General features: G+C 57.9%; 2 protein-coding genes across 19 annotated transcripts in view; both read left to right on the forward strand.

Annotated features, from left to right (window-relative positions):
* Positions 1-9,820, forward strand: part of ANK1 (ankyrin 1) — a 207,503-nt gene extending 197,683 nt beyond the window's left edge. For 6 of the 18 annotated variants that reach the window (XM_059155988.1, XM_059155999.1, XM_059155989.1 and 3 more), the window contains 4 exons: positions 2,271-2,354; positions 3,296-3,436; positions 3,663-3,795; positions 9,454-9,820. In XM_059155988.1, coding sequence (XP_059011971.1) covers positions 2,271-2,354; positions 3,296-3,436; positions 3,663-3,761 — 324 coding nt within the window. In that variant the 3' untranslated portion in view covers positions 3,762-3,795; positions 9,454-9,820. Of the gene's footprint in view, positions 1-1,232; positions 1,668-2,270; positions 2,355-3,295; positions 3,437-3,662; positions 3,796-9,453 lie in introns of those variants that run through there. The other 12 variants (XM_059155991.1, XM_059156001.1, XM_059155995.1 and 9 more) reach the window with 7 other exon arrangements.
* A 4,762-nt stretch (positions 9,821-14,582) lies between these two features.
* NKX6-3 (NK6 homeobox 3) lies at positions 14,583-18,723 on the forward strand. The gene is made up of 3 exons (XM_059156299.1): positions 14,583-14,964; positions 16,939-17,108; positions 18,456-18,723. Exons 1-3 carry the CDS (start codon positions 14,583-14,585, stop codon positions 18,693-18,695), a joined length of 792 nt encoding a protein of 263 aa, XP_059012282.1. The 3' UTR covers positions 18,696-18,723.
* Positions 18,724-18,772: the final 49 nt, after the last annotated feature.

The following is an 18,772-nucleotide window of genomic DNA, read 5'->3' on the forward strand; positions in this document are numbered from 1 at the left end:
GAGAGAGAGATGCCCTATAATTTGGGGCTAGGCAGGAAAGCCTGAAATCACTGTAAGACATTCTTCTCTGAGGCCCCAGATGGAACCCTGAGAAGTTGGATCCTTCCTGGCTAGGCCCAAACTGAATGCTCTCCAGCGCCCAGCCCCTTTGCATGTGAGACGGCCTTCTATTTCTTTAGGAGCTTCCTCGTGGAAATGAGGCAGTATTGAAATCGGACCCTTTCACTTACTCACTCTCTGACTCTGTGCCTCCATTTTCTCTGTGTAAAATGGAGAAGTCATAGGGCCTACCGGGTACGGCTGTTGGAGGGCCTTACCAAGTCAGTAGGGGGAGTACACAGGGCGTAGTGGCCTCAGAGCAGTGCTCCCCGTGTGAGGGCCTGCTCAGGCTCCTCGTCATGACCGTGCTCCCACACCCGCACTCCTCACGGGTGGGGTGCGGACAGCACTGGAGTCCGGGCCTGCTTCCCAGAGCTCCCCAGCGCCCGCGGTGAGCGAGCGGCAGGTCACTTGGCTGGGCCCCAGATCTTTGATCCTTCTGCTGGGGTACCGTTCTTCAGACCGGCACAGCCTGATCGGGAAAGTGAAATTCCCGTGGGCCACAGCTGCCACGGCTGCATTTCTGAATCAGGTCTGTAAAGACGAGCCTCAGGCGCGTGGTTGCCCCTCGTGGGCGCTGAGAGCCCAGCCTGGGAAGAGCCTCTGAGGACAGGCCTTAAATAGACACACCAGTTACACGCATACGCATAGGGTTGCTGGGCCGGGGCGGGGTGGGGGGGGGCGGCAGTGCACGGGCTTCCAGGTGGCCCCACCACCTGTGCTGAACCCCGCTGAGCTAATTTGGCCAGGCCTGAGTGAATCACTCCTCCCAGGGCTATTTTTGAAATAAATCCTTAACTCTCTCTCCAGGGTATTAGCCAGTGCCATCCCTGTGGGTGGGGGTGAACTCCGTTCTGATCACGGCAGTAACCGCCCAGAGAAACACACAAAGGGCCCCATTCTCTGGACACCTTATTTCCCAGAGCCCCAGAAAGAAAACAGTTCCCTGGGCAGAGCTGCTTCTAGTGCGCATAGGGCTGGGCAGGCCCCGTTGTGTGTGTGTAGTCGGGGGGAGGCGTCACCCACAGAGTGACTTTGACGTGCGCTTTGAGTGCCCAGGACACGCGCACCTGCCTGCTCCCTTCTAGCCCAGTTGGACAGCCCTAGCAGCTGGTTCAGGAAGCTAAAATTATCGAAGCCTGATGTCACCCAGGCGTGAGGGCAGAGCCCAGGGCTGCTCGGCAGGAGGGCACTCGGCAGGCAGTTCTAGCGAGGGGCCATCCAGTCTCCTGCGGAGAGAGCCTGCAGGGGGGCACCCGGGAGTCTGAGGGGAGAATGAGAGGTTGGACCCCCACAGTGGCCGAAGCCCTGGCTAGTTCCCGGAGGGCCCAGCTGCTGAGGAGGTGAGGATGTGGACTTTCGTCACCCAGCTCCTGGTCACCCTAGTGCTCCTGGGCTTCTTTCTGGTCAGCTGTCAGAATGTGATGCACATTGTCAAGGGCTCCCTGTGCTTTGTGCTGAAACATATCCACCAGGAGCTGGACAAGGAGCTGGGGGAGAGCGAGGGCGTGAGTGACGACGAGGAGACCATCTCCACCAGGGTGGTCCGGCGTCGGGTTTTCCTCAAGGTAACCGCCAGGCAGGAGGCAGGGCTGAGTGCATGGCACCGTGGTGTTCGTGGGCAGCAGCTGGGGGAAGGGACCCCGAGTCAGCAGCCGGGCACTTCCCTTGGGGACCAGAGCCGGCTGTGGTGCCCGCTGGGACTGCCACACTGTGGTGGCGTGGGCAGCTCAGCTCTGGGACTTGGGAGAGCCCATTCCTGGCCCGCTCCTGTCCCCAGCTGTCACACTTAGGGCGCTGGTGTCTGTGGAAGGGGTTTCCATGCTAGGAAGGGCTGTCCAAAGTCCAATTCAGTGCCTTACTTCCTGTCTCAGGGCCTCCTCTGTAGCACTTGCGTGAATGAGCCCCGGTGCTGGGGAGGGATCAGGCACACAAGGCTCTTGCAAGTGTGGGGCTCCATCCGGGTCTTCGGGCTCCATGGCTCCCGGGGTGCCTCTTGCACTTGGAAGCCTCAGTCTGGCCTCTGCTCCTTGCTGAGCTGGAGTTTCCTGTGTGGTGCAGATTTGTCCAACTGTGGCCGTTGCCTGTGCTCTTTAATTCCCTCATCCTCCGCCTGAGGCCCAGGCCACCCACTTACTAACCTTGAGTTTTCTCCTTTTCTGCAATTCTAGGGGAGTGAGTTCCAAAATATTCCAGGGGAGCAGGTGACAGAGGAACAATTCACAGATGAGCAGGGCAACATTGTCACCAAGAAGGTGGGTGCACGGCATCCCCCCGCCCCCGAGCCTGGGAGAGGCAGCAGGGCTAGAAGCTAAAAGGGGCTGGACTCTCCCTGAGTCTCACTGCTGCCCGAACAGAGGGTTAGCACGGCTCTGAACGCTGGTGCAGGAGCCCTGGTCTTCTGAGTCTGGCCTGACATTCCTCAGAGCCACTTTACCTGACTCCACCTGAATTCAGCTCCTGCTACTGTTCCACAAGGGCCAGGCTCCGCGGAACAGCCCAAACCCAGCCCAGTGTTGCCTAGCCCTGGACACAGCTGTAAGACAGCAGGGTGGTGGTCCCCGGACTACCACAGACCTCCGACAGCAAAAGGGCTGTGGAAACGCATAGATTTGTTGCTGATTTTAATTCACTAGACCTGATTTTGCTTGTCAAGTACTAGGCACCATGCAAGGTCTGGGCAGAGGGAGAAGAAGGAGCAGAGAGGGGACCTTGGATGTGCGCTTTGGCTGCGCTGAGGCAGGACCCCTTAGGTGTCCATCTTGCCTCTTGCCAAGTGTGCCTCATGCAGGCAGGTGTCTTGTATTGTCACCCCCCAGTCTGAGTACGTGTAGGCTCAGAGTAGACAGTGTTAGAATGTTTGGGTGAGTGAATAAGAGAGCACACTTGCCAGGCGTCCCTGCCCATGAAAAGTGTGGGGAGGACAGCAGGACCTGCCAACAATACCAAGAGACAAAACCCTGATCACCAATGACCCGTTTGCAAATTCTCGCCCCTCTGAAGCTGCCCAAGGCTGGGTTTCCACAGGATGGGGGGAGAGGGGCAGGAGACCTGTCCCTGTTCTTGGCCCCTCGAGGAGGGGCACCTTAGGACAAAGGCTGCCTCTCCCCCAGACCTCCTCCTTGGGGACCTGCTCTTCCCAGCCTCTGTCTGTCTCCGTGGCTTCACGGGCCTTTGGTCCCCTCCTGTTTTCCAGATCATCCGCAAAGTCGTTCGGCAGATAGACTCGTCCGGTGTGGAGGCCAGCCAGGAACACGAGGAGGTGATTGCTGAGGGGCCCCTGGAGGACCCCAGGGAGATGGAAGCTGATGTTGATTCCTTTATGAGACACGTGCAGGTACTGCGGTGGCTGCAGCCTCCCTCCTGAGGCTCCCACACCGCTCCAGCCGCTCACCTGGGCGCGCCCGCTCTGGGCTCCCGCCCCTCCTCCCTCCATCGCCCCCTTGCCCCTCCACGCCCCCCGGCAGACAGTGTCTTCACGGCTGCCACAGGATCTCATGCTCTCTCTAGTTTTGTCTCTCTGTGTGATCTGTCCTGCCTTCTGTCTCTGCTGCCATCCCCAGGTGGAGTTGCGAGGGAGTAGCCTGCAGCCGGACCTGATAGAGAGCAGGAAGGGGGCTCAGATAGTGAAGCGGGCCAGCCTAAAACGGGGGAAGCAGTGATCTCTAGCCCTTCCCTCAAATGGCCTCTTGGGAGGTAACGCTGTCTTTTTTTGCATCCTTTCTGCATGGCCTGGTCCTTGCAGAGTGGCTGGTGCTAGGAGTGGCTGCTCCCTTCCTCACATCTCCCCCATCCTCCGTGGGAGCTCCCTGCTCCACCGCCCCTGGCATGATGGGGGAGGAACAGGGGTGGCGTGGCCTCGAGGCACAGTCATTTCCCAGCCTGCTGACTGTGTGAGTCTTGATTTCCTCCTAAGAAAACAGCCAACAGTAGCTTCCGATTGACCTCTCCGGGAGCGCAAAAACATAGATTTGAGAAAATGCTTTGATGTGGGAAAACACTCAGTAAACCTCAGTGATGACAGTATCCTGAAAGCCAAGCGATGGGGACCGAGGGAGGGGGGGTGGACAGGCCTCCGGGTGCACCAGAGAGTCGGTCTAGGCTAGGCCATTTCAATGCAAATCCCCCTGCAGAGCTCCAGCTGCGATAGACTCAGAACAGCGCTTCTCTCTTGAACCTGGAACCCTTTGAAAGTCCTGTTCAACCCAAGATGACCATTGTCCTTGGTGTTTCTGGAGACCGGTTGCTCCGTTGCTTTCTAGGAAAGGGTGAAATGCACAGGCCCGAGGGGCGGATGGCGCGGTCCCAAGCTAGGAGGGTTATGGCAGCCTGGTGCATGGTGTGCAGGAGCATGGGGGCCCTGAGGCTGGGGGGCCGGGCTGGGTGGGGATTTTTGATGAGGGAGGGCCCTGAAGAGGCTCTCCAGCAGGCCCGGCCACAGTGCTGGGGGCTCTGTGGCCAGCTCTGACCTCCGTCCTCCCTGAGGGATCCTGTACTGAGCTGCCCCGAGGCCGTTTACTGTGCCCCGCTCGGGGCAGCTCAGTACAGGATGCGTCGGGGTGGGAGTCGGCAGGAAGCGAGGCTGCGTGGTGGCCCCAGCACAGCCCTCACCAGGTTCTTGGTAGTTTCAGCACCTACCCTCACTCCCCACAACCTGGGGCCTGGCTCTGGGCCAAGGAGAAAGCAGGCTCCTGGCTTTCTGCATTCAGCAAAAAGCAGGGTTGCTTCTCCTATGCCACCAAAAGTGCTGGCTCTGGGCTTCCCAACATACCTCGACACTTGGAGGAAAAAAAAAAAGGACTGCGGATCCAGTTATAGGATAAAATTAGACCTGACTCCTCAGCAGCTTAAGGAGGTCACAGTGTTAACCCCGGCATCGCCAAGAGTCTCGCTGGGCTGCTTCTTTAGCAGATTAGCTGGGGTGAGTCCTGGAAATAATCCAAAGGTACAAATTATTTGAAGGAACGGAGTAGAAGGCAAAGTGCACTCTTCTGCCTGATTTTTTTCTTATGGTGACAGGGGCAAGCAGGGGCTATACCTTTCTGCTTCTCTCTGGCTCTGGTTCATGCTGCTCATGTTCCTGAATAGGAGAGAGGCAGCCCAGAAGCCAGGCTGGGAGGAAGGGAGGAACTTAAGAAAGACAATTATTTTTTTAATTTTCTGTGGATGCTCTGCAAAAAAGAAATTTAAAAAAAAAATTTTCTGTGGGGGTTCTGCAAGGTGTCTGAAACCTCCAAAGGAGATATACCGTTCCAGACCACTGAGCGTGTGGTGGGGGAGGTGGGGAACACCAGGCAGCCCGGCTCCTGCTCCGTGCCCGAACCTCTGGCAAGAAAAGGCCAGAGAAGCACCTGTTGGGGACAATGGTGAGAGAGCCATGGTGGAAGCAGACTCTAGTCTAGTTCTGAAGGGCCTGGTGGGGCAGCCTGCAGCGCTCCGTCCTCCCAGCAGGACAGAGACCACAGAGTGACAGTGAGGGAATGATGGCTCTCTGATCTTCTCAGTGCTGCCTGCCCCCCACTCGCAGGCCGGTACCGCTGCCCTCAGTATTTGCGAGTTCCACACTTGGCCAGTTCAATTACTGGCTAAAATTATGTTCACCCCCAAACACCCCCCCCCACACACACACAGGGCTTTTGTGGTTCATTCACAGACACACACCAGGGTGAAAAATTTGTGTTCAGTGCCACGTTGTTTGCATTTTTCCTACTTTTTGTTGATTTTGTTGTTTAAAATGGCTCCCAAGCCTAGCGCCCAAGTGTTATCTCGTGTTCCTAGGAGCAGGGAGGCTGGGCTGTGCCCCGCGGGGACAAATATTCGTGTTAGATAAAATTCACTGGCCGGGAGTCAGGGCGCTGTCAGTGGGGAGTTAAGGGATCAACAGCGGATTAAATAAGGTGTCCTTATACAGAAACACACGTGAAACAAAGTGTTCCTGGTCTGACAAAGATGTGAACAGAGGCTCACAAGAATCTAACGGGGCATTTTCCTTAAGAGTGATGGTGCAGTGTTGGCTAATTCAGTGTTCTGGCAACTTTCTCAAACACGGCCACTGCGAATGGCGAGAATTTACTGTGTCTGTTTCAGAAGGCGTCCAGGCTGGTGCTTGGGAGCCTAGATGCAAGGCCTGGTTCCTCCTCTTTCCAGGCCTCGCACTCATCATTTGCTCTGAGCTTCCGTCCCCTTGAGGGAGTTTGCAGACGGTCCCTTCCATGTCAGTGGCGAGGTTTAGAAATAGTCATGGTCCCTGGGCAGGCTGTGGCTAGGAGGGCAGGACAGCTGTGCTCAATCAGGAAGGGGGCCATCCTAGCATGACGCAGGGAGGTCAGCCGACCTGCCACACCTTGGGTTCCTTCACCATGACGTCGCAGCGGCATCACGCTCTTTGCTTGTAGCGGTTTCGATGATGGATGGGCGTGTTTGAAAGGCAGTGTACCCTGTTAAATTCCCACCCACCATTTCTCAAAGAGTCACCTGAGAGTCGGGTTAAAATGCAGATTCCTGGTCCCTGCCCCTGACCTACTGAATTAAAATTCTGGAACTTAGGATTCTGTATCAAGCTCCTCAATTGCCTTTTAGTGTACTGAAGAGTGCGTTCTTCTGACCAATTTCGGTTTTCCTTCCAAACCTCCTAGAGGTGATGTGGACTTGATACCAAGTTATTCACTTGATGTTTAAAAAGTGGGCCCCAGGAATGAAGGACAGAAGTTTGTTCAAAGATGGTAGGATGCACCCATCCTGGATGAGGGGTGACTAGACCCCCTCACCCATCGATCCCTCCCAGTCACCCCCACCTTGGGAAGGACTCTGTATCTAAGGCCTGGCAAGTGGGGGGAAGGGTGCTTTCCCGTGGAGTTTAAGAAGCTACCAGATTGCTGTTTAGGCAAGGCCTGCCTGACCGCAGGTGACAGGAGGAGCTTTGCTCTGTGCTCCACAAGGTAGGCCCAAGAACTGGGGTGTGAGCTGTGCGAGATCGCCGGCGTGGAGCAGGCAGCTGGAGTGCTGTGGCAGGGCAGCGCTGACGTCTGCTGGGCTGGTGGGTAGACAGGGAGAGAGGGCCACAGATGCCAGGCAGGGTGGGAACAGGAGGTGCTGCGCAGAGGGACCGGATGGGACAGGCGCAGAGCAGAACCGCCCTTCTCCTCGCTCTTGACAGGCTGAGACCTTCTCTTGGGGCAAGAGTGGCTGGGCAGCGGAAGGGTCCAGGATGCGGCCATGAGAGCTGCCCTCCCGTCTACCACTGCCACTGCCAGGTGCCCCCACTAGACCCCTCACTGCTCCTCCCGGAGTCTCTGCTCAAAGCGGTCACCATAGAATGCTGTCTAAGCAGGTACTGCCACTCTGTGTCTGGGCAGAAGAGCGGGAGATGGTCGGCTGTCTTCCCCAGGCTCAGGGTTTTACGAGGTCTCTTGTTTGAGGCATGCTTAGCCTGGAGGGGGGCACAGACCCCTGGGAAGGGTAAGGCCGGGCCCTGGCCCTCAGAGTGCTTCTGCTGGCTGGGGAGATGCAGCAGGTGTGAGACAGGAAGGAGAGCCCATCAGAGCACACGTAGAGCCCATCAGAGCACACGTCCGCATACACTGTCCCGAGCCCTCTGGAGAGCCCATCAGAGCACACGTCCGCATACACTGTCCCGAGCCCTTTGGAGAGCCCATCAGAGCACACGTCCGCATACACTGTCCCGAGCCCTCTGGAGCACTTCGAAACATCACCGCCGTCTAATGAGCTACAGCTTATCATTGCCCTCGTTTTACAGCAGAGGAAACTTGAGTCACAGAGAGTGTAACAGGACTAGGGAAATCGGCAAAGACAGAATATGAACTCAGGCAACCTGGCTGGCTTCGGAGTTCCTGTTCTTACCCACTATGCCCTGTGATCACTCTAAATAAAAGGTCGCGGAGTGAGTGGGAAGCTTCCAGAGCTGAGATGAGAGAAATGACAAGGAGCCAGGGTTATCACGGAGGCTTCCTGGAGGAGAGGTATTGAGGCTGGTGAGCAGAGCTTCAGCAGAAAGCAGACTGACGCCATCCGTGAGGGGAGGGCCTCGAACAAAGCAGGAAGCTGACGGGCACCGTGTGTTCGGAAGGCTTGGGGGAGACCAGCCTTCCCATAGAGAAGCCCAGGCAGGGATGAAAGAGTCGTGCCCTCTGGGGTGACAGCTGTTTTGGGCCACAGCAGCAGCAGAAGTCCTGGTGTTGCGCTGTGTGGCAAGGAGCCTAGCTCGGCCTTCCCATCAACGGAGAACCACTCAGAGTTGATATGACCTCAGAGTTGATATGACCTCAACCCCCTCCAGCTTCCTCCATAACTGTGTCACCTGCAGGGCCAGGGACAGCTCCCTGTCTGGGGACTGCTCTGTCAAGGCATGAGTTTCTGCCTTTCTCTGTCATTTCCTACCCCACCCAGGAGACTGTCCTCTCCTCTTCATTTCAGGGTGCTCCTTTCCCCCATCTGTCCCAAGGTCCTGCAGGCAGAATCCTGAGTGGCTAGTCATGGAAACATGGAGTGCTCACCCCAGGGTGGAGGAGACGGAGGAGGCACCATGGGGGGGTGGGGGCTGGAGCCGTGTCTCTGTGAATTCCAGGCTGCAGAAAGTGGACTTCACTCTGCAGGCAGAGCTGCTGTTCTCCAGCCTAAGATACATAATATCCTAGGGAGAATGTACCTGTTTTGTTTTTTGTTTTGTTTTTTCCCAAGATCTCTTTTAAAAAAAAGAAAATCATCTTTTTGCCGCTGCAGAGGTTGTCCATCCCCAGGGCATGGGGAGAGGAGCCAAAGGCACTTGACCGTAAGAGCTTGTAGACCAGAGCCAAAGAGGGACTGCTGTCCCTTGATGCTGTGATCACGTCTGCTCCATCTCTGGGTCCCCAGGGCTGGCACTGACAGACATCATCAATGCATGTTGGTTGAACTAAAATGAAAAAGTGAAGGGCACCGCTCCCTTTTTTAGCACATGCCCTGGCTTATGTACTTGACCCCTTGCCCAGGTCCCAGGATCTACTCAAGGGGATTTCTCCCCAAGCAACCGCAGGCATGGGAGCCTCCTGCCTCCTCTCTGAGGCCCAGAGCGCATGCACAGGAGGGTTTTCTGGGGGGCTCGTCCCCCTGGTTGGGGGATCCAGGCAGGCTTGAGCAGCCACCCCTGGGCTGGGGAGTGGGAGAAGGCTGGCTGGGGGTTCAGGAAGGTCAGGGGCTCTGCGCTCAGTCTTTCACTTCCTTACCTTGCGTGGGGAGGCTGCTTTGCCTGAATCCCACCCTGCCTCAGCCCCCGGGGCAGAACTCAGGAGCTGGGGTTTTTGCTGGGAGTTGGACCTTTAAATCCTAAGTAACCCCTTCTCTCTCTGTGTCCCTCAGGATCACACCTCGACACCCAACCCTTGAACTCCACACACTCTGCCATGCACACAGGAGGAGAGCTGGAGCGGAGGGCTCGGAAGTGGCGCATCTGTTCCTCTAGGCTAACGGCATGATCTCTGTAAGGGACTTCCTTTAGTCTCCTATTCGCATGAACGACTGACTGTAGACGCATGACCTACAGTCCTCAATCCTGCCTCTAGCGACGATGGATCTCTGTTGGGAATCAGGACAAACGTCTCAAGAAGGGGGGTGGGGAGAGAGAGGGATAGAAAACCAGCACGGGAGAGCGCGTGAACGCGAAAGTGAACAAGGGCTCTTTTTGTGCTTGGGGATGATCTATGTTTTAAAATCATTTTAATTTTGACTTGTTACAGGGTACTTTGTTTTCAACCTCATCTGTAGGAAATCCATGTGGGTTTCCTGGAAAGGAAAAAAAAAAGAAAGAAAAGAAAAGAAAACTAGGCACAAAATCAGTTCGGCACCTTAATCCCATGTCCTCATCTGCCAGTCTTCCCCACCCACACACACCTCCATTCCATTTGTGACCTGCCATCCCACTCCCCAGGGGGCCACTCCTCCCAGATCGTTCTACACATTCAGGACATGCGCATAGGCACACACACGCACACACAAGCACCTCTCCCCTCTCCTCAGTATAGACACAGATTTTACTGTGACGTCTGAAGCTGGATAGACTTTCCTGTGGACAAACTGGAATTTTTTTATGTTGTCTCTCTCTCTCTGCCAGTTTCAGTATTAATCATCTTCCAATGGAAAATCATTACCTTGAGAGTGCATTCGGGGTTCCTTGTGTTAGGGACTTAAGAATCTGAGGCGAGGACACCCCCCCCCGCCCCCCCCCCCGCCCAGGCTCAGCTGTAGGGCTCCAAGGGAGCCATGCCCCCTCTGAAAGGGTGTCCTCTCAGCTGGGGGCGGGCCGGTGGCTGCTGTCCCAGGATCGCACCAGCATGTTCAATAGAGAAGAGGTTTCCTATATCTTCAAGCACTTCTATCATAGTCTGTGTTCAAAGTGTAAACTGTACAGTTATCAGCCTTGTGTAAATGAAAAAACAATAAATACTATGCAAACCAATAGAAACACTTTAGCAGTATGTACAAAGCACTAACAGCTCAGCTCCTGAGGACTTCTCCAGGCTGCGGGAGAAGGAGCTACAGCCTGTCTTTCAGTGAAAGAGGAAGGAAGTGAGTAGGGCTAGTGAATGTATCTGCCAGTTCTTAGAAGTCAGCCACCCCCCCCCCAAAAAAAAAAGGTCTCCCAGAGCCAACTTGGTGCTCCGCAGCCCACAGGATGGGGGGCCAAGGCCCGACAGCCTCAGTGCCCCGACTCTGACCAAGCCCCTCTGCCCTACTCAGAGAGGCGGGCGAGGGCCCCACTCCCGACCACAGCGCAGGGAGGGCTTGCCGGGGAGAAGAGAGCAGCTGGCCACCTGGAGGCCCAGGCGAGGAAGGAGCTCCTCCTAGGCCAGGCCCTCGGTCAGGTCAGGAAGGAGGCCGGTGGCTGGCTGTTCCTCTGTTCCTCGCCTCGGTGCCACCAGGGGACAGCCTTAAAGTGACAGTGGCGCCTCCGGCAGAGCGAGGCCCGAATCAGCACAATCCGCCCCGCCCGGCCCGGCGGGCGCCCTCTAGGGCCAGGAGAGAGACCGACCGGCGGGCTCGGGTCGCTCGTGAGAGCCTTTGTTCCTGGACGTCCGGCCGCCTTCCTCCCCGGGGGCCGCGGACACATGAGACCTTCCGAGTAGCACAGAAGCCCCCCACGACCGCGCGCCGCGGCCCTGGTGCCCGTCACCAGCGCACTGCTCTCCCGGCGGAGGCCACGGGACCCGCGCGCCCGGGGGCGGCCTGGGCGGCCGGGCGGCCGGCGCTCCGCCTTCCGAGGGGCAGGCCGGGGCGCGGAGGCCAAGCGGGCGCCCAGGGCTGCGGCCCCGGCCCCCGCCCGAGCGCCGCGCTCCTCCGCGTCGGGCCGGGTCGGAGGGGCGCGCCTGCCGGAGCCGGCGCGCTCGGACGGGAGTTGGGGGTCGGGGAGTGGGGCGCCGGGGGCGGGGGCGCGGCGCTCCGGAGTCCCGCCGCGGGAAGACAGGCGCAGGGCCCGCCTCCTCCCCTCCACCCCGCGCCGTCCCCCCAGGCCGCCGCCGCAGCCCACCGCACTAGCCCTCGTAGAGCCCCCGCGGGGCTCCCGCGGCTCCAGTCTATGCTTTGGCACCTTCCGCTGCGTCTGGCATGGCTGCTTGGCCCGCCGGCCCCAGGCCCTGGGCGGCATGGCTGCGCGCTCCAGTTGCTAGTAGGAGCTGTTAGAGGAGGAGTTTGGGGTCTCCACACGATGCCTAGAGAATGCTGCAGTCTGCACCTTAGACGCTTTTTAGAAGTTTTGGAATTACCTTGATTTTTTTAATTGTTATGAAAAATGACTCTTTTCTTGACTCTCCCCAATGCTCTGTTATTGGGAGGGAATCCCCCCCAGCCAATCGGATGTATAGACCATTCTCCCTACACCAGCTGAACAAATGTCAAAATTAATAAAGAAATGGACTCACAGCACCGGACTCCATCTCTCCTTCCTGGCTCTGCCCTGGGGGAATGGGGGGGTGGGGTGGGGGCTGGGGCAGGAGTGAAGCTGGGGTTGGGGCCTGAAGGGGTCTGGAAGTGGGATCAGTCAGCAGGGAGGCCTGCATCGCCTGGGGGTGGGGGGCGCTTCTGGAAACCTGGGCAGTCCCTTCATCAGACCACCCACCCTGGGAGAAGCTACCAAACCTCTGGGCTTGGTGGGAGATTTCTGTCTCCTAAGGATTACCGTGATGTGGGGGCAAGTCCAAGGTGGGTGGAGGAGGGCAACACACCTCAGGGTGCATGACTGACCCACAGCAGACACTAAGGGGCACCCCCCCAGTCCCCGCCCCTTGTGAAGGGCCTCCGTGCCCCTCAATGTCATTCAAAGTTCAAGAACTTCTGAGAAGATTGCCCTGTTCCTTCATAGTTCCTAACACCTCATGAGGCTGGTCACCCAGCTGGCCTAAGTTTTCTCATCTGTCAAATAGAGAAATGGATTAAACAATTGCTAAGGTCTCTTCCATATTTCATCCTGGGAATCCCAAATGTGAATGCCTTTGTCAAGCTTGGCATTAAATAGGAATCAAATCATTTGCTGCAGCTTTTCTTCCTCATAAGTTCCCATCCTTAGGGGCTGACCGAGTCATAGTCGCAGGATCCTCAACTGCATGGCCCAGGGGGGTTTCAAAAGCTCAGTTTCAGGATCACAGTTGCCTGGGGTGGGGTCAGGCGGCCAAATCAGAATTAAGTCTCCCAAACAATTGTGATGGGCAGCCTAGTAGCCCAGTCAACTCAGAGGTGTAAGATCCCTTTTTCCGGTTTTTAGTCTAAACTTCTAGAGAAATCATCTCCACAGCCTGTGTAAGGTCTTTCGTGCATTAACCTACCTCCTGTACACTACAGAGAACATGGCTCAGAGCAACCTGTTCCCCAGGAACATAACAGCCGCATGGGGAGAGGCAGGCTCTGTGTGAGAGGGGGGCCCTCCCCAAGTTCTGGGTCCAGATCTCCAACTAGAAGCCGAGGAGAAGGTCAGCGAAGGGCCCCTCTTTTCTCCCACCTGCCACACAGTGGGACCACAGCGTGTTGAGACTGCCAAGGAGCCCACAGCCTGCTCAGGAAAGACTTTGGAACTGCCCGGCAGAGGAGGGACAGAAGTCCGTCTGCCTGACAGTCCCTAATGTCCTGTCATTTTACATGTTCAGACGAGGGGCATGCTGGTTTCCACTTTAAAAAACAAAAACAAGAACTGCCCATACAAAATCAACAGAGTATTCCCCACAGCTTCCCTGTTTGTAAAGTGGAAGATGGCCCCCAGTAGAGCCTTGCATGTTGTAAAAATCCATTAGAAAGAAAGGCATATGGGTGTCCCACCATCAAATAATGACTGTGCACCAACCAAATGCCTGCCAGGGGGACCCACCACTGACTCAACAGCGGTCTCAGTCATCAGAGCTTTCCAACCCAGCTGCCGAGCCAGACAGAACATGGCCCTGGCTCCAGCAGAGGCACACATGATTCCTCGGAGGAGTTAGATGGAAGAACAGAGGGCATCAGGAAAGGCTGCTCAGAGGCAGAGGTGGGAAGAACACAGGCACAGCAGGGGCAGGCTCCACTCCCCCACCACACCCCACCTCCCACTCCCAGGCTCTCAGGCCAGGGGCAGAGATTCACATCCCCACCCCCCACCACCCTGGGCCAAAGCCCAGCCTCCCCACTTACCCATCCCAGCTCAGAGGAAGGAAGAGAAGCATCCACACTCAGACTCCATACTCCTCCGCTGGCTTGGGTACTGCACATAAAGGAGTCTGGGCACCCTGGGACAGTGCCTCCTGAGCCTGGCCTCCTCACCCTCAGGGGAGCAGCTGCAGGAGCTGTAACTTCCAGCTGCCTCGGGAGCCTCCGGGGGCCCCAGATACCCTCCTTTCCCTAGATGCTGCGCTTGGGGGACCAGGAGCCTGTAGACCCTCTGAGAAGGAACAGAGCTTCCAGCGCTCATCCTCTCTCTCTCTCTCTCACACACACACACACACACACACACACAAACCCTGGCTGATTTTACAGTCAATCTTTCAAAGTGCAATTTGTCTTGGAAAAGCCAATGTGAGGCCTGTGTGGGTTTCGACCAATGGCGCCGCGCCTCTCACCGCTCAGCCAGTCTCGGGTCTGTATTCTAATGGGCCATATCTTTATCAGGGAAATGTTGCTTCCCTGAACTTAAAACTTCTCATGGAGGGTCCGCAGACTTACAGGCAGAGGAGGGGTCTGAGCTAAGGCTTGGGGAGCCACCCTTCTCCAGGAGGGACAGGGACAGAGCCAAGGGGCGCCGGCGAGGCCTCTCACCTGCTCCAGGAGCACCTGACTTCCGAGTCGCTGGCGTAGGTGCTGGTCCCCCGGAGCCAGGGCCGGGCCGGATGCCTTAGGTAGGAGGGCAGTCTGGGGATCGGGCCGCTTTTGACCCTCCAAACCTGCCATGGGCTTCTGGGTCAGAGCTCGGGGTCTCTGGCTTTAGGGGGCCTGGATTTGGGCTTCTGACCTTCCCTCACCCTGACCCGAGGATCATGGAGTCCAACCTGCAGGGGACGTTCCTGCTGAACAACACTCCACTGGCTCAGTTCTCTGAGATGAAGGCCCCCGTGTGCCAGTACTCCGTGCAGAACTCCTTCTACAAGCTCAGCCCTCCGGGGCTGGGCCCCCAGCTGGCCGCCGGCACCCCCCACGGGATCACGGACATCCTGAGCAGGCCCGTGGCCACGCCGAACAGCAGCCTCCTCTCCAGCTACCCCCACGTGGCAGGCTTTGGTGGACTCAGCTCCCAGGGGGTCTACTATGGACCCCAGGTGGGGAATTTTCCCAAGGCTGGCAATGAGTACCCCACCCGGACCCGGAACTGCTGGGCGGACACGGGCCAGGACTGGCGAGGCGGGAGGCAGTGCAGCAACAGTGAGTACAGGGCAAGGCTCCGTCCCCCCCCACCCCGGCCCCCAGGTCCTCCCCACCCCCACCACCCACAGGATCTGGGGAGGAGGAGGTGTGGGAAGCAAAGGGAAGGCTCCCAGGGCAGTCCTTACCTGCCATCCACCTCTCCTCAGCCACCTGGATCCAGGGCTCACGGGGGCACATGACTGAATACTCCCCTTCCGGATCCACCCCAGCTCTACCTGGACAGGTGTCTTGCCCCTCACTCCCCACCCTTACCAGCGGCCGCCTCAGCTGCTTTCCCTGAAAACCCGGGGGTCTCCTGGGCTGGAGAAGACCACATAACCCACATTTGCCCTATGTAGGGTCCACCTGGCCACCCAGGTTCCTTCTCCCACCCAGAACCCATGTCACATCTTCACCTAAAGTGGGCCAGTGCTGTTCCCTGTGAGAAGCGGCCCTAGCGTCACCTTCCCAGAGAGCCCATTCCTGCCCTGACACCATTTAGGGCCACGGCATGCACGGCGCCTCCATCTTGGTCCTGCCCGCCATCAAGGGGGCAGCTTCCCACCATCCTCCTCGGGGCTTATGGCAGCAGGAGCAGTGATGACCGCCCAGCCTCCACGAGCAGCTGCCGAGTCCAGTCAGACTTGGTCCTAGCTGTTGGAGAGGGGGGTGTCACCCTACCCTACCTTGCCCAAATCTGTTTTCAGAGAATGGGTGTGGGCACCCCAGGGCTCCAGGCAGGGCCCAGAGATGGTGGCAGGTCGTGCACGGGCAGGTGAGGCTCACCGGGGAGGCAGGGAAGTGACCGGAATTGCAGGAGTCATCCCCGTGCCAGGGAGGCCCAGCCAGGAGCAGGCCGGGGCAGAGGCGGAGGGCACTTCCGCTTCTCTCTGACCTCGGGGCTGCCCCACTGCAATAGGGGCAGTCCCCTATTTGGGGTTTCCCACCAAGGAAACCCCAAATCACGCCTGCCTCCCCATCTGCTGTGCTGCTCGGGGTGGTCACACTGCCTGACAGCACACCCCTCACTCAGCCTGAAGCATGGCGGGTTCCACGCAGGTGAAGACCTCCTCTCTGAGAACTAGTTTTGGGGGTGCTCTGGGCCTTGGTCTCTCTCACCTCCATCTCCCCCTCCCCGCCACCACACACACACTCTCTCCACACTCCTACTCTTCAATCCCAAGTGCACGGCCACACACAGGAAAGTATTTGAATTGACTCAAAGGGACAGAGGACTGCAGAGGACAGTCCTTTGGGAAGGTTCTGCCCCAACCAGTGCCTCAGTTTCCTTCTCTGTAACATGAGGAGACAGAGCATGAGCTGCTGGGCTGCACAGAACAAGGCCCAACAGGTGGGCCTTCGGCCTCCCCGGAGCCCTGCTGCCCTCCAGCCCTGCTCCTGCCTGAGCAGCTGTCCTAGCCAAGCAGGAGGCAGGGTCCTAGTTCTTTGTGGTTAGGGTCACATGACCTCTAGGCCTGGTGACAAGGGAGTGCAGTAACTTGGGGCCTAAAGCTCTGGTTTTGCCAGGAACCTGGAAAATGGGACCCCAAGAACAAGGGATTAGGCGGGGAAGGAACTCCCAGATCCCCGGGGCCCTGACTGTTGGTGGAAGGTCCCTAGTCTGTGTCTTGGTGAGAAAACTGAGAAGACCGAGAAGAGCCTCCTGGTGTTGCCCCTGGAGAGAAGGCAGCATCACTGAGTAGGAAAAACATTACAGAGTGAAGGAGCCCAGGGCAGGCTTCAAGCACCGTCTCCCCCTAAATAGCTCTTATCTGGGCCAGGTGCCCTCTCGGGGGTCCCTGTCCATCCAGACAGGGCAGAGATCACGGTCACTACTGTCTGAACGCCAGGAATGCTGCTTGTTAGCGGTGTCACAATGCCCCCACAATCTCAGTGGCTTCTCTGTAGGAGGGAGCTGGCCCCAAGGGAAATGCAGGATAGGGCTGGTACCCTACTCATCCTGCTAACCACACGTTTTCCTCCTCCTGCCAGCCCCAGATCCCCTGAGCGACAGCATCCACAAGAAAAAGCACACCCGGCCCACCTTCACGGGCCACCAGATCTTTGCCCTGGAGAAGACCTTTGAGCAGACCAAGTACTTGGCTGGCCCTGAGAGGGCACGGCTGGCATACTCACTGGGGATGACTGAGTCACAGGTCAAGGTGAGTTTCTGCAGGAGAAGGTGTCTGCCCTACAGGGAGCAGCCAGCCAGTGGAGGAAAGGCAGCTTTGCTCTCTGGTGGCGGTGGTGGGGGTAAGAGGGGTGACTCTGGCTCTCACTGGGAAGCTGTCCTGCTGTCTGGGCACGGCCTGCCCACCTCGCCCCAGAGACGGCAATGATGTCCATAACCCAAAAGATGGCTGTCAGTACTGCTATCTGTCTGTTGGGAGAACTTTGATTTCAGGAGCTCATTTAAAGCCTCCCAGCAACCTGGAGGTGGGGAGTCTTATCGCTCAGGGTCACCTGGCTGGTAAGTGCAGAGCTGGGGCTCAAAGCCAGATCTGTGCGACATCCACCTAATGCTTTCCCCTCCTCTGCACGGTGTTGGCCAGAAATTCCGAGGGCTGGTGGCAGCCTCTGGCCCGTATCAGGAGTCAGTCTCGGGGCCATATTGGAACTGAATTTATAGGCTTGTTGCACCAGCAGGCGGGAGGGGCCGGCCTTGGTTTGCCAATAAGGTGAAGATAACACCTCCTTCCAGGTCCATCCAAATGAAGCTCGGATGGGGTGGGGGGGTAGGCAGCCTCCACCCGGCAGGCAAGGGCGACGGCCACGGAGCCTGGAATCAGTGATGGGACTTCTCCCTCCAGGCTCCCAGACGCCATCCTGATGCTAGATCTCTCTTGAGACACTTTGGGTGGGCGGCCTCCCAAAAGAACGCTATGACCGAACTGCCCAGCTCTGTGACATGATGACAGGTTCAAGGGTAGAAGATGGAAGCACGAGGGCGGGTTGGGACCACCTCTGGGCAGGGCCAGCATCACCAGCCACCTGCCCCCGCAGACTTCGGATCTGCTGAATGTGAGTGGAAGGAAGCGAGGGCCCCCTTCCATACTTTTCTGCTTCTTTAGGTACTTTTCTGCATTCTTCAACTATCTTAAGCAATGAAAATACGTTACTTTTATAATTGGGGGAAATTACTCATGAAGTTCAGGGAAGGTCCATGGAGCTGAAGAAGGGACGACCCTTGAGCACCTACTGAAGGCCCCACCTGGGCATTCCGGCATCTTCCATCCCAGTGCCCCGGGGGGCAAAAGAGAAGATCCACCGCGAGGAGGGTCTGGCTTAGCAGAAAGGGCTGCGGCACTGACCCGCGTTCGTTTTTACTTCACCCGCCACCTTCCGCCGCACAAACGGCGTGAATATTACCACCTGGCCTATCACTGAGCCACTTATTTTACTATAAAAGTAAGGATCGACGGTCCTTGCCGCCCGGTGGGGTCACCCTCCTAAAGGGGGTCCCCGCGTGCGCTGTGGGCGCACCATCCTCAGCCTCCTTCTCCACCCAGGTGTGGTTCCAGAACCGAAGGACCAAGTGGCGGAAGAAGAGCGCCCTGGAGCCGTCGTCCTCCACGCCCCGGGCCCCGGGCGGCGCGGGAGCGGGCGGGGAGCGCGCCGCCTCGGAGAACGAGGACGACGAGTACAACAAGCCGCTGGACCCCGACTCAGACGACGAGAAGATCCGGCTGCTGCTCCGCAAGCACCGCGCCGCCTTCTCGGTGCTCAGCTTGGGCGCCCACAGCGTCTGACGCCCGCCCCCGTCCCCGCCCCCGTCCCCGCCCCCGTCCCCGTCCCGGTCCCTGTGCCCCGGCTGCAGCCCCTCCGC

This window comes from Mustela lutreola, chromosome 18 (assembly GCF_030435805.1).
Source record: "Mustela lutreola isolate mMusLut2 chromosome 18, mMusLut2.pri, whole genome shotgun sequence".
Lineage (NCBI taxonomy): Eukaryota > Metazoa > Chordata > Mammalia > Carnivora > Mustelidae > Mustela > Mustela lutreola.